Source organism: Dromiciops gliroides, chromosome 4 (assembly GCF_019393635.1).
Source record: "Dromiciops gliroides isolate mDroGli1 chromosome 4, mDroGli1.pri, whole genome shotgun sequence".
NCBI lineage: Eukaryota > Metazoa > Chordata > Mammalia > Microbiotheria > Microbiotheriidae > Dromiciops > Dromiciops gliroides.
This window is the reverse complement of record NC_057864.1, coordinates 181,101,746-181,114,641: the sequence shown is the minus strand read 5'-3', so window position 1 is coordinate 181,114,641 and position 12,896 is coordinate 181,101,746. Positions and strand designations below refer to the sequence as shown.

Below are 12,896 nucleotides of genomic sequence, written 5' to 3'. Positions count from 1 at the left end.
CCCAGCTAGACTCTATAAGATGTGCGTGAACAGGGCTTTCTAACCAGTTCTCCATCCCCCACCCCCCACCCCCAGCATCCAGCACAGGGAGATGCTTATAGAATGAAAGAACTCAGCAGATGCTTATAGAATGAAAGAACAAGCCATGCCAGGATTGATTTCACGGGAGAGATGGTACATGAAGTAGAATCACACAGACATAGGATCAAGCAGACAATAAGACAGACAGGACAGTGCGTGTCAGAAAGGAGAGGCATTGTAGTGTATTGGGCCAGGGTGGGGATGGGGGCGGGAGAGCCCTGGACCAGGCATCAGAGGATGCTACATTTTCAGACATTGGCACTCAGCAATTGGGTGACTTTAAGCACTCAACCTTCAAATGCTCAGTTTCTTCAGCTGTAAATTGGGCATAATATCTAAGATGCCTACCTCACAGGGGTGCTGTCAGAATCAAACAAGGTCATCAACATGAAAAGTCCTTTCTACATAAATGTCAATTGTTATCCTTTCATAAGGCATTATAGGAAAGAGCTCTAAACCCCCGGCCAGATGTAGAAAAGTAGCTCCAGTGATGGTTTTGCTTTCCCTCCCTCTAACATCTTTCTTTCACCTCCCCCCCCCCACCCTTTCAGTTGTTCCTGGTTTGGATCTTATTTGGGAAAGAACTAAAAGAGAGAGAGGAGGTCTGACTCACATAGGGGATGGTCCTTGTCCTTGGTCAACGGTGCCTTGGATGCCGCCACCTTCTCCTCTTCCTCCTCATCTTCTTCAGGATCCTGAAGACTATATACCTTCTCCACATCCACCTCCAGTTGACGGAAATCCTTGGTGAGCACACCAGGTCTAGGATCCAGGATCCCTGCCAGGTGGGGCTGAGCCAGCTGCTGCCAGTGGTGCAGAGTCACCGAGCCTTGGAAGGGGACAGGGAATAAGCACATATAGACAGGTTACCTGACTCTGCCTCTCCCACCCTGCCCCTGCCCTCCTCCCCCAACTCCACAGGACAAAAGGCCACCCAAATGACATCGAAGTCACACACAGGTTAGTGCTCCGGATCCTAGGTTAGGCTCAGGAGGCACAATAATGCACGAGGCAACAAATAGCATGCAAACATACACACCAATAAGCACTAGGTTGTGTGTGTGTGTGGGGGGAGAGCCACTGGGGCTGGTGTGGGGACTCCAGGGCACTGGTAGTGGGGTAGGTTTTGCTGTCCCAGATTAGAGTTGGATTCCTTCCTCTTCCTGTCTTCTCCAGCCTCCCCAACCCCCTACCTTCTCCACCTCCTCTTACCTTCCAGGGGCTTGACAATCTGCAGTTTGTCAGGCAGGTAGGCGAGGGAGCCCATGGAGAAGATAGAGCCCCCAGGGGGGTCCGAGCTGACCGACAGAAGGCTCTCACTGGGAGTCAGGACCCCACTAGAACTCTCAGCATCCCGACCCAGCTTCTCCAGGCCTGGCTCTGCCTCCTGGGCCTCCTGCCAAGCTGCCAGCCGCTGCAGAGCCAAAGCCAGGTCCCGGCTCCCAGGGGTGCCCGGGCAACCCGCCTTCTTCTCTTCTTCCTCCCCAGAGGCCTCCTCCAACCTAAAAGAACCCAGAGCCCGGTGAGTTCACCTGCACCTCTTCCCATGCCAGGTTCTGAGGGAACTCCCACACCAAGAGTCACTAATGTTGACCAGGAAGGAAGGCAGACATCAGTCAGTGAGCCCCCATCATTTCTTCAAGGCTCCTTCTAGGCATTTCTTATACTGGCAATGAGACCACTCCAACCACTGCTCCACCATTTTCCCCCCACACTTTCTACCCACTCCTCAGCCCACTCGCACCATCACTACTCTCCTTCTACCCTGGTTCCAGGGTCCTCAAGCCCATTTGATTTTCCCCCGTCAGTCTCTCCCTTAAGCACCTCCTTTCAGGTACTTACAGGAGACCATCATGGGAACGGATCGGGCGGTGGCGGTTTGTAGGGGGCGTGCCAGATGGACTGCCAGCCAGAGAGGGTGGGGGCGACCCGGGGAGGGCATGGAGAGAGCCACTGCCCGACCGGGACCTGTTGCCCTGGTTCACAGCCTTCACCGTCTCAAACACACGGCGCAGGTTCCTGGGGGGAAGAGGATGCAAAGTTAGAAGATCATCTTAGTAAACTGGTCCAGGGCTCTGCAAGGCCAGGCAGGGCAAGGCAGAGTGTTGGGAATGGCAAGGAAAGGAATGGTCCAGCAACCCCTTTTTCTGCTGACCCGGAAGAGAAAGGGCTGAAAACTACCTTTGTACTGGCCAGATGCTCCCAGGCCTGGAATATTTAGGCCCCTCACCTCTGCCTCTTAACTTCCTGGCTCCCTTTAAGACTCAATTCAGGAGGCAGCTAGGTGGTGCAGTAGATAAAGCACCAGCCCTGGATTCAGGAGGATCTGAGTTCAAATCCAGCCTCAGACACTTGACACTTACTAGCTGTGTGACCCTGGGCAAGTTACTTAACCCTCATTGCCTCAATTCAAATCCTGCCTTCTACAGGAGACCTGTCCAGAGCCCTGCCCCTACTTGTGCCTTCCCTCTGAGATCACCTTCTACCTGCTCTGTTTATATCTCGGATGTAATTCTTTGCATGCTGCCTTGTCTCCCCCATTAAACTGTGAGCTCCTTGTAAGCAGAGACCAATGGGGGAAGGGGGTCTTTGCTGCTTGTTGACTTGAATTTCTTTTTATCTCCAGCACTAAGCCCTGAGCCTGGAATATAGTAAGCATTTAATAAATACTGGTTGGAAGCCTGTGATATAGGGAAAAGAGCCCTGAATTTAAGAGTTAGGAGAACTGAGTTAAAATCTAATCTCAGACACTTAGTCACTGTGTGATCTTCGGCAAGTCACTTAACCTCTTCCAGTTTCTGTTTTCTCAACTGCTATAATAATAGTACTTATCTTTCAGGGTTGGTGTGAGGACCGAGATAATATTTGTAAAAAGCACTTAGTATAGTGCCTAGCACATAGTAGGTATTATATAAATGCTTATTGCCCTTCCTACCAGCTGTGTGACCACAGGCAAGTGACAAACCTCTTTGATCCTCAGTTTCCTCAGTGGTAAAATCAGGATATTACTACTTGTACAGAGACAAGTAATTGGCTCAGTGGATAGAGCGCTGGGCCTGGAGACAGGAAGGCCTATGTTGAAATCTGGCCTCAGAGACTTACCAATTGTTTGAAACTGGGCAAGTCACTTAACCCTATGTGCCTTAGTTTCTTCATCTGTAAAATGAGCTGGAGAAGGAAATGGCAAACCACTCTGGCATGTTTGCCCAGAAAACCCCAAATGGGGTCACAAAGAATTGAACATGACTCGAAGACTGAACAACAACAAAATAAAGACCTTCTGCCACAGCTAGACTGAGCTAGCTGGGGTGAGAAGGCATGGATGATTTGCCACTTACAAGGGTGGAGTGAATAATAATATCTCAGAATGGAGCAGCTAGGTGGCACAATGGATAAAGCACTGGCCCTGGAATCAGGAGGACCTGAGTTCAAATCCGACCTCAGATACTTGACCCTTACTAGCTGTGTGACCCTGGGCAAGTCACTTAAACCCTAACCCCACAAAAATAAAAAACAAACAAACAATAGACTGAGCTCTCTGTCAGCAGAGGAAGCACCTTGTTAGTCAACAAACAGTAAGTTAAATGCTTACTGTGAGCCAGGAACTGTATGAAGTAGTGGATAAAGGCCAGAGCTTTAAAAAGCTGTCTCTTCAAATGCATGGAAGGATCTCAAATCATTGCCCAGGTGTTGAAGCAAAGGGAGAAAGAATAGAGTGTGGCCAGAAGGTTAGGGAGGAAAGGGGAGAGATGTGTTGGGGGAGGGGGAGCATAATTGGAAGGCAGACAAACTTCAGTGTGGTCACAGGAACCCGAAGCACCCCCTCAGCTCACCTGTAATCAGAAGATGAGGGACTCTCACTTCCCTTTCTCATTGTCCCTTTAATCTCTGCAGCCAGGGAATCCTGAAGATGTGAGAAAGACCCCCCCCCTCAGAGATCAGAGGAAAAGCAAGCATATGGTAATTTATCTTTCTTAAGTGTGTATGTTTGTTTCTGTTTTCAGTGGGGGGGGGTGAGGGGAGAAAAAGAAATGCTTGATCATTGAACAAATTAATTGTATTAAAATTTATCATTATTATTAAAAGTTTTTAACATTAATTTTTTAAAAAAATATTGAGTGGGGGTATTCTCCCTACTACCTGTGATCCTGGGAGTGGGAGGAAGAGGAGGAGGGAGAAGAAGATGCATTTACTGTGTGCTCACCAGGGGCAGGCTATACACACTGTTGTAGTGGCTGATGGTACCACTGGGCAGGCTTTGGAGACGGAGTTTTTTAAGTTCTTCCTGGGCTTCATTCAGCAACCCATCACACTCAGCATATTTCTCTTGTAGGTCTTGCACCTATGGACACCACAGACACTGTCAGGACTGGCGGGAGGGGATCCCTACCCTGCCTCATCCCACTCCACCCATCCTCCCCCAAAACGTCCGAGTAAGCTGGTATTATTTGTATACTCCACTGTAGAAGACATTTCCACTCTATGGGGCTTGGCTTTCAAGGCTTGGGAAGAGACTACGAGAAGCAGAGGAATGGAACGCAAGAAACCGAAGGCTGGACTGAAAAGCACTAGGTTCTAAATTGCTATGACTCTGGCAAGTCATCCTGTCTGGGTCTCAGGTTTCATCTGTAATGTGAAGGGGCTGATCCACACCACAACTAAATTTTTGAAAGCCAAAGTTAGAACCACAAAGACCAACAGAGATGAAGAATTCAGAAAAATATAGGCAGTCTTACATGAACTGACACCTTCATTCAACAATAGTGCTAAAAGGACCTACTATGTGCCAGAGTGAAGAAAATAGAATGAACCACCATAACAATAATGAGGAAAACACTAAAAGGCAATAGGATTCAGGTCAGATACCAGGGACAAAGATGGTTCCAAATTAAATCAACTCATCGGCATATAATTTATATTCTGAGACTAGTCTAAGGCTCAGAGAGTTATGGTCATAGGGGAGATTTGAACCTCGGTCCTCCTGACTCCAAGCCCAGCACCTTCTCTATGGTGCTACATTATTTCTCCAGTTCCAAATACTAAACTAGTTAGAGCATATCCTTTCTATCAAAAGAACCACAAAAATGGAAATTTACATGTGCTGTCTGTTGCACATATTTAATTGTTTGGCTTAACCATCTTTTTGTAGGAAGATATTTTAGGGCGGGTGGGGCAAGTGAGAAATCTGAGAAGTAATATATCAAAACAAAGAATAAAAAACTTTTAAGAAATTGAAAAACCAGGGTTATATATTCAATCAATCATAATCCATTTGGTTTCAGCATTCTTTACTTTTAACTCTTCTTGTTCATATTTAAATACTTATTTAAATACCCCTTGTTGGGGGGTGGGAGTGGGAAGTAGTTGCAGCAAAATGGTGGCACCAGATCTAGGATTTCATCAGTATGGGGGGAATTCCTGGTGAGGAAACTCCCTGGGTCAATGCAGACTAGACACTCAGCTGTAACTTAGTCTTGGACAGTCACCTGAGAAGGTCAAGACTCAAGGTCAAACACATTCTATTATATGTCAGAGACAAGGCTTTCTGACTCCAAGTCTAGTCTTTGACATGGCTTCCTTTATTTGTTGATAACAGATAAAACAAAGTTTATTGCTTTTTTTTTAATGGGGACAAAATGCAAGAGAAATGCCCAGAAGAAAAAGATCAGAGGGTGACACTGAAGTAAACAGGACAGTAAACAAAGTGGGTATTAATTTGTTAAATCAGCTTAGAGCTGTTTTTTTTTTATGTTTGTTTGAATGTTTTTGTTGAAAGCTGCTAAATGGGGGGGGTGTTAATAAAATGAGATTTGGAATCTGAGGGGTCAGAAATAAGAGGCAGATGAGATGAAGGGAGCCTCACCTCTGTCCGAAGTTTCCTCTGGACCTCTTTGGCTGATGCCAAGTGTTGTTGCAGCTCTTCCATCTCTGTCCCATACTAGAAAGCAACTCTGAGTTGTCACCACCTGGGGCCAACAGGTGCCACCCTCCTCACCACCACCACCACCACCACTAAGGTCTCCAGGATCACCACAATCCCTGTGTGTGAGAACCATCACCCCATCCCCAAGATCCCCGAGTCTCTGGTACCAATTGTTCTATCTAAACAAGATTGCAAAGCTGCCTGCCTGGACTATAATCTTCTCCTGAAAGGCTCTCTGAAGCAGTAGTAAGGGCTAGCCCCCAGAGGAGAGAGAGGGAGCATCACTCACCGCCCGGCACCGTTGCTGAAGCCCCACAATCTGGGACAGGAGCGTACTGATCTCCTCCTGCTGACGGGCCTGGTCCTCTGTCTTTCGGGCCAGTTCCTCTGTCAACAGAGCTACCTGCTGGCTCACCTCCGCTGAGGGTAGGGGGGGAAAAGGAACGAGATATCTCTCCCATCTTCCACTTAAATAAAGCCCTAACCCCCAACTGACATAAGTGGTGTTGGTGTATTTAAGCTTTCCAAGTATTTTATGCATATATCAGCTTATTCAAACATTACAAGCCTGGGAGATAGGCAGCTAGGTGGCACAATAGGTAGAGCATCAAGCCCCGAATTCAAATCTAGCCTCAGATACTTAGTAGCTTTGTGACCCTGGGTAAATCACTTAACCCTGTGTTCCCTACTTTCCTCATTTGTAAAATGAGCTGGAGAAGTAAATAGCAACATTCCAGTACTTTTGCCAAGAAAACCCCAAATGGGGTCATAAATAGTCAGATACAACTAAACAACAGCAACAAACTAAGGCTCAAAAGTGAAGCATTAGGGGCAGCTAGGTGGCACAGTGGATGGAGCACCGGCCCTGGAGTCAGGAGGACCTGAGTTCAAATCCAAACTCAGACACTTAACACTTACTAGCTGTATGACCCTGGGCAAGTCACTTAACTCCAATTGCCTCACAAAAAAAAAAAAAAAGCGAACCATTAGAAAATGTCAGAAGCAAGATTTAGACACAGGTTTCTAGAACTCTCCCCTTGGCCCCATACAATTTTCCTCCGTTTTCCTAGTCTCCCCTTTGTCCCCACTGTTCCCTACTTCATGTTCTGTTTATCTATGTTCATACCATAATCTGTTTGGTAGAATGAAAGATCCTTGAGATCAAGGATTTTTTTTCATTTTTATCTTTGTGTCATCAGCACCTAAAACCTTACATGATGTATATGTGTGTGTGTATTTTTTTTAATCAAAGTTGGGGGGTTTGTGGAAGGAGCAGGGGGTTGTCTTTCCACTTTTTCTTTCTAACCCAAGCCCTGGCTCCTCCATGAAATACACCAGTCCCTGCTGTCAGTCAGTCATCAGTCAACAAACATTTATTGGGCCTGGCCTACTACCTGCCAGGCACTAGCTGAGTGCAGAAGATACAAAGAAAGTTCAAAATCCACCAGTCCCTACCCTCAGGGAGTTCACAGTGGAATGGAGGTGTCCACATACTGAGTATAAACAGGAGATATGCAGGGTCAACTGGAGATAATCTCAGTGGGAAGATTCTAAGCTTAAGGACTGGGAACAGTTTCTTATGGAAGGTGAGACTTTAGCTGAGACCTGTAAGAAGCCAGGAGACAGATCTTTTCCCAAACTCTCACTGAAACTCTCAACAAAGAATCGTTTGGTATTGAGCTTCTCTCTGTTCCGTGTATGGTGGTTTTGTTTCCTCAGCTAAAAAAACAGAAAGGACTTATGGATCTAGGGTTATAGTTTGTTTTCAAAACATCCATGCTGTCTGATTAGATCTCACTGCCACTGTGCTGGCGGAGCCCAGCTCCACCCTCAAAAAAAGATTCAAAGGGAACTAGACCATTCAAAAGAGAGAGCAGGCAAAAAGCTACTCAGCTGCATACCACAGCTAGGCCTCTACCCTAAAGAGATCAAAGAAAGAGGAAAAAAGACCCATATGTAAAAAAATATTCATAGCAACTTTTTTGTGGGTGCAAAAAATTGGAAACAAAAGGGGTGTCCATTAGTTGGAAGATGGCTGCACAAAGTATGATATATGAATGTAAAGGTATGATTAATAAAATAATGAAGGGGATGGTTTCAGAGAAACCTGGAAAGACTCATGCTATGAACAGAGGAAGTATGAGGTGAGCAGAACCCAGAGGAAAATGTATACAACCACAATAACCACATTGTCGAGACAAACAAGTCAAAAAGGCTTGAGAACTCTGCTCAATACAATCACTAATCACTCTTCCTGAGGAGCTGCAAGGAAGCATACTGCCCTCCTCCTGAGAGAGAGGTGATGGGCTCGAGGTGTCAAATGGAAGACAGATTTTTTTGGACATGGCCAATACAGGAATTTGCTTTTGCTTGACTTGCGTTCATTTGTTATAAGAGATTTATTTTTCTTTCTTTTCTTTTCCCATCTTGGATTTGGGGAGATAAAGAAGGAAGAGGTGGAAAAGAAAGAAAAGAGATTTTTGTTAATAGAAAAAATTTAAATTTAAAAAAATTTTAAGAGAGAGAAAGTTTGGGAGCTGAGATAAAGGTCTTCCCCTGATTCCTGGGAGAAAATAGAAGAGGATACATAACCCAATAGAAAGAGAACTGGGCCTAGAGTCAGAGAAACTGATTGCAGTCTGATATTGCCACTTACCAACTGCCTAATTTGGGATAAGGCCTTTAAACCCTGAGCTTCAATGTTCTCACCTGTAAAAGGGGCATAATGATACTTTCACAACCTACCCTGAAGGGTAGTTTCAAAGATCAAATGAGAGGAGGTCTGTGAAAGCCTTTTGTAAACTATCAAGCCCTCTATAAATGGGAACTATCATCAATAATAAGAAGGATGATGATAATGATGAGAGATATAATATAATACAGAGCAGCTAGGTAGCACAGTGCTGTGTCTGGAGTCAGCAAAACTTGAGTTCAAATCTGATCTCAGGTACTTACTAGCTGTGTATTCCTGGGCAAGTCACTTAACCCCATTTGCCTCAGTTTCCTCCTCTGTCAAATGAGCTGGAGAAGGAAATGGCAAACCACTCCAGTATCTTTGCCAAGAAAAACCCAAATGAGGTCACAAAGGATCATACATGACTGAAAACAGCTAAACAACAATAACAAATAATAATATAATAACTAGTATTTATACAGCACTACTCAATTGGCACAGTACTTTATGTGTGCTATCTCATTTGATCTTTACAACCACCCTATGAGGTAAGTCCTCTTATTATCTTCATTTTACAAATGGGGAAACTGAGGCTGAAAGAGGTGAAGTGATTTGTCTAAGGTCACACAGCTAAATAAGTATCTGAGGCAAGACTGGAACTCAGGTTTTCCCGACTCCAAGTCCAACATTCTACCTAGCTGCCAAAAAATGGTCAAGAGGATGGTACTAATCCAGGGGTAGCTTAGTCACCTCCCAAGTAGAGCCACCCAGCTCCCACGCCCAGCTTCCGTGCCACCTACAGAACTGCTCCACACAATCCAGCATCAGCTGCTGCTCCTGGTCCTCATACTGGCAGGTCTCCGTGACGATGCTGGTGGCCTGGAAGAAGGAGGTAGAAGAGCATGAACACTCCATCACTACCCCCATCACTTGACACCAGGGTGCCCCCTAGCATCCTCAGCTGAGTGTCTCCTCTATCTAGTCCCTGTCCCTATGACGTTCGTGTTTAGGGAAGTCTGAGCAACAACAACAGAAAAGAAGAAGAAGAAGAAAAAAAGCTAGTCAGCTATTCTCCACCCATCCCCAGCATAAGCAAAGCAATCCTTTCTCCCTGGCAAGCCCCAAGCCCCATTTCCCACCTCCAGCCTGAGCTGCTGATTCTCTTCCTCCAAGCCCTTCAGCTTCTGCTGCAGGGTGTCCAACTGGATACAGTGCTGAAGAGAAACTGAGGAATCACAATGGCGAAGTCTGGTTGGTAGGGAGAGGTAGAGAAGAAGAGAGGGGAGGAAGATCAGGGAGGGGAAAGTCACAGGGAGAAGTCCTCTCTACCTGCCCCCACCCCACCCCCACACACATTCCAGCTCAGAAGATAGAGATCCGAGTCTTTTAATGGTGGCAAACCTTGAGGTTAGAGACATACTACTAGCTGATAGTAGATAGGGCTGGCCTCAAAGCCGGAAAGACCTAGCTGGGTTCAAGTCCCACATCTGACACATTCTATCTGTGTGACCATAAGAAAGTCATTTAACCATTTAAGGATCTGAGCAACTCTCTAAGACAAGTTGTGGAGAAGAGCTGCATTGAAGGGAGTTTCATCAGCTTTTGTTGTTGTTGTTCAGTCATGTCCAATTCTGTGACCCTATTTAGGGTTTTCTTGGCAAATATACTGGACTGATTTGCTATTTCCTTCTTTTACAGGTGAGGAAACTGAGGCAAACAGGGTTAAGTGACTCGCCCAGGGTCACACAGCTAACAAGCATTTGAGGACAGATTTGAACTCAGATGCTCCTGATTCCAGGCCCAGCACTCTCTTATCTACTGTACCACCTAGCTTCCTCATCTGAGAGTCTCCTATTTCAAGTGCCTGTCCCTATAGCATGCATGTTTAGGGAAGTCTGAGTAACAACAAGGGGGGTGGGGGGAAGCTAACTAGTCCAGCCTCTTCATTTATCAGATAAGGGAATCGAAAACCAGGATCCGTAAGTGACCTGCCCAGAGTCACAGAGGTAGTATGCATCAGAGCTGTGATTTGAAGCAATTTTCTCTGATCCCAGACCAAATGTTGGAAGGCATAAGATCTGGCACCAATTCTGCCATTAACACACAGTGAGACCTTGAACAAATCACTTCCCTCTATAGGCCTTTATCTTCTCATTGGTAAAATGAGAATTAGTTATTAGCTGAGTGATCCCTACCAAGTCACTTAACTCCTATTTGCCCCTGTTCCTCACCTGTAAAATGGGGGCACACTGGGGCAGCTAGGTGGAGCAGTGGATAAAGCACGGGCCCTGGAGTCAGGAGTACCTGAGTTCAAATCTGGCCTCAGACACTTAACACTTACTAGCTGTGTGACCCTGGGCAAGTCACTTAACCCCAATTGCCTCACTAAAAAAAAAAAAAAATGGGGGCACACTGGAGAGGAAATGGTGAACCACTCTAGTATCTTTGCCAAGAAAACCCCATGGACAAATCTATAGGGTTACAAAGAGTCTAACGTGACTGAATGACTGAACAACAACAAAATGAGAATTAGACCAAATTGGTCTCTAAGGTCCCTGCCAGATCTGATATTTTCTGCTCCATGATTCTAGTCTGGGGTAGAAAGGAAAGAAGGGATCCCACTGACTCCAGCTCTCAGACTTCCCATCAGCCCCTCCTGGATCATCTGAAGCTGATGTGGTATGGACAGCACACGGACAGAAGAGAAGGGACCAGAGCCAAGGAACTCACGGTGTGGGGGCGGCGCTGGATGGCTCGCTTTCCTCAACAGTGTCCGTATAGAGGTGGAGGAGATTGTCACGCATAGCAACTTCATGCCGAAGCTGAGCAATCTGAGGTGGGTGGAAGAGGAGAAGTAGGAGGATAAGATGAGGATAACCTATAACTTTGCATTGGGGGGAAAGAGTGGAGCCCCAACACTTTGGGGATAGATTACAAGCCAGGGAGAAAAAGATAGTGAGGGAGATTGGTAGACCTCTCTTCCGGAAAGGTCTGCTGCCCCAAGGGGTGAGGGAAAAAGGATATCCTTATAAGATGGAGGCACAGAGAACCTGCTGGGAAGGACCCAGCCCCGGGGCATTTTACCTCCTCCCTGGCTAACTCCAGCTGTTCCTCCAGTAATTCATTCTGCTTAGACAAGGAGCAATTCTGTTTCAGCAGAGATTGGCCGATCCGGGCTGCCAGCTCCAAGTCCCGTTCTTTCTGTAGGCCAAGGAAAGGGAGAGAGGGAGAAAAAAGTCTTTATGGGTTTAACTAGCCATTAGGGTAGTCCAGAAGAGTTAGTATTGCCCATGATACCAAGTATCACCTAAGCAAGTGCCTATGGGGGCCTTTCTGGTTCAGACACAGACTGACGGGGAAAGGCAGTAGGGTCTAATACAAAGCTCCAGTTATTTGAGGTGCTCTACAAGACCCATTCGTCATGCCGAGGTGAAAAGTGTTTTCATAATAATACTACGATGTTATATGTCTATTAAAATATCCCTTCTTTTTCCAAATACCTATCTCTGTGAGACCATATTTTCTTCATATACTTCAATCAAAACAACATTTGGAGACAAAGTAAATGCAGCAGGAGGTAAAGAAGTACAATTGTCTTCTTCACTGGATATTAAAAAGATTTGACTATGTAAAACAATGCCACTCTTCTCAACAACTATTTTTGCTGGGAAAAATATAATTATTTTTCATAAAGTGTTATGTCAACATTAAATGGTTTTTATCATTTTAATGAATAAATATGGAACATTTTAAGTTTTAATTTTTAATATAGTAAATACTGAAGATATAAGCCACATAAACAAAAACTCTTTGGAGTCCTTAATAATTTTTTTTTCGGGGCAATGGGGGTTAAGTGACTTGCCCAGGGTCACACAGCTAGTAAGTGTCAAGTGTCTGAGGCCGGATTTGATCTCAGGTACTCCTGAATCCAGGGCCAGTGCTTTATCCACTGTGCCACCTAGCCACCCCTCCTTAATAATTTTTTAAAGTGTAAAGGGAGTCCTGAGACCAAAAAGTTTGAGAACCACAGGTCTAACAGAAAGAGCCCTAGGTTAGAAAACAAGACACCTACCTGACCCACCTAGCTCTGGCCAAACTTGCTATGGGTCCTTAGGGCAAACTGCTTCTCTGGTCCTGTTTTCTTCTCACTTATCTCTGATAAGTGAGGTTAGATTTAAGGATTGCTAAGGTTCTTTACAAGTCCAACATACCATCATT

At 45.6% G+C, this 12,896-nt stretch overlaps 1 protein-coding gene across 1 annotated transcript in view; it reads right to left on the bottom strand.

The window, feature by feature from the left end:
* The window catches only part of HAP1 (huntingtin associated protein 1), a 36,037-nt gene that overhangs the window by 1,983 nt on the left and 21,158 nt on the right, over positions 1-12,896 (bottom strand). The window contains exons 7-17 of the mRNA XM_044003254.1: positions 11,763-11,879; positions 11,409-11,509; positions 9,818-9,926; positions 9,479-9,557; positions 6,294-6,424; positions 5,945-6,019; positions 4,286-4,423; positions 3,915-3,985; positions 1,924-2,100; positions 1,294-1,583; positions 695-910 (exon numbers count right to left, since the gene is read on the bottom strand). Of these exons, the coding sequence (XP_043859189.1) occupies positions 695-910; positions 1,294-1,583; positions 1,924-2,100; positions 3,915-3,985; positions 4,286-4,423; positions 5,945-6,019; positions 6,294-6,424; positions 9,479-9,557; positions 9,818-9,926; positions 11,409-11,509; positions 11,763-11,879 (1,504 nt within the window). The remainder of the gene's footprint in view (positions 1-694; positions 911-1,293; positions 1,584-1,923; positions 2,101-3,914; positions 3,986-4,285; positions 4,424-5,944; positions 6,020-6,293; positions 6,425-9,478; positions 9,558-9,817; positions 9,927-11,408; positions 11,510-11,762; positions 11,880-12,896) is intronic.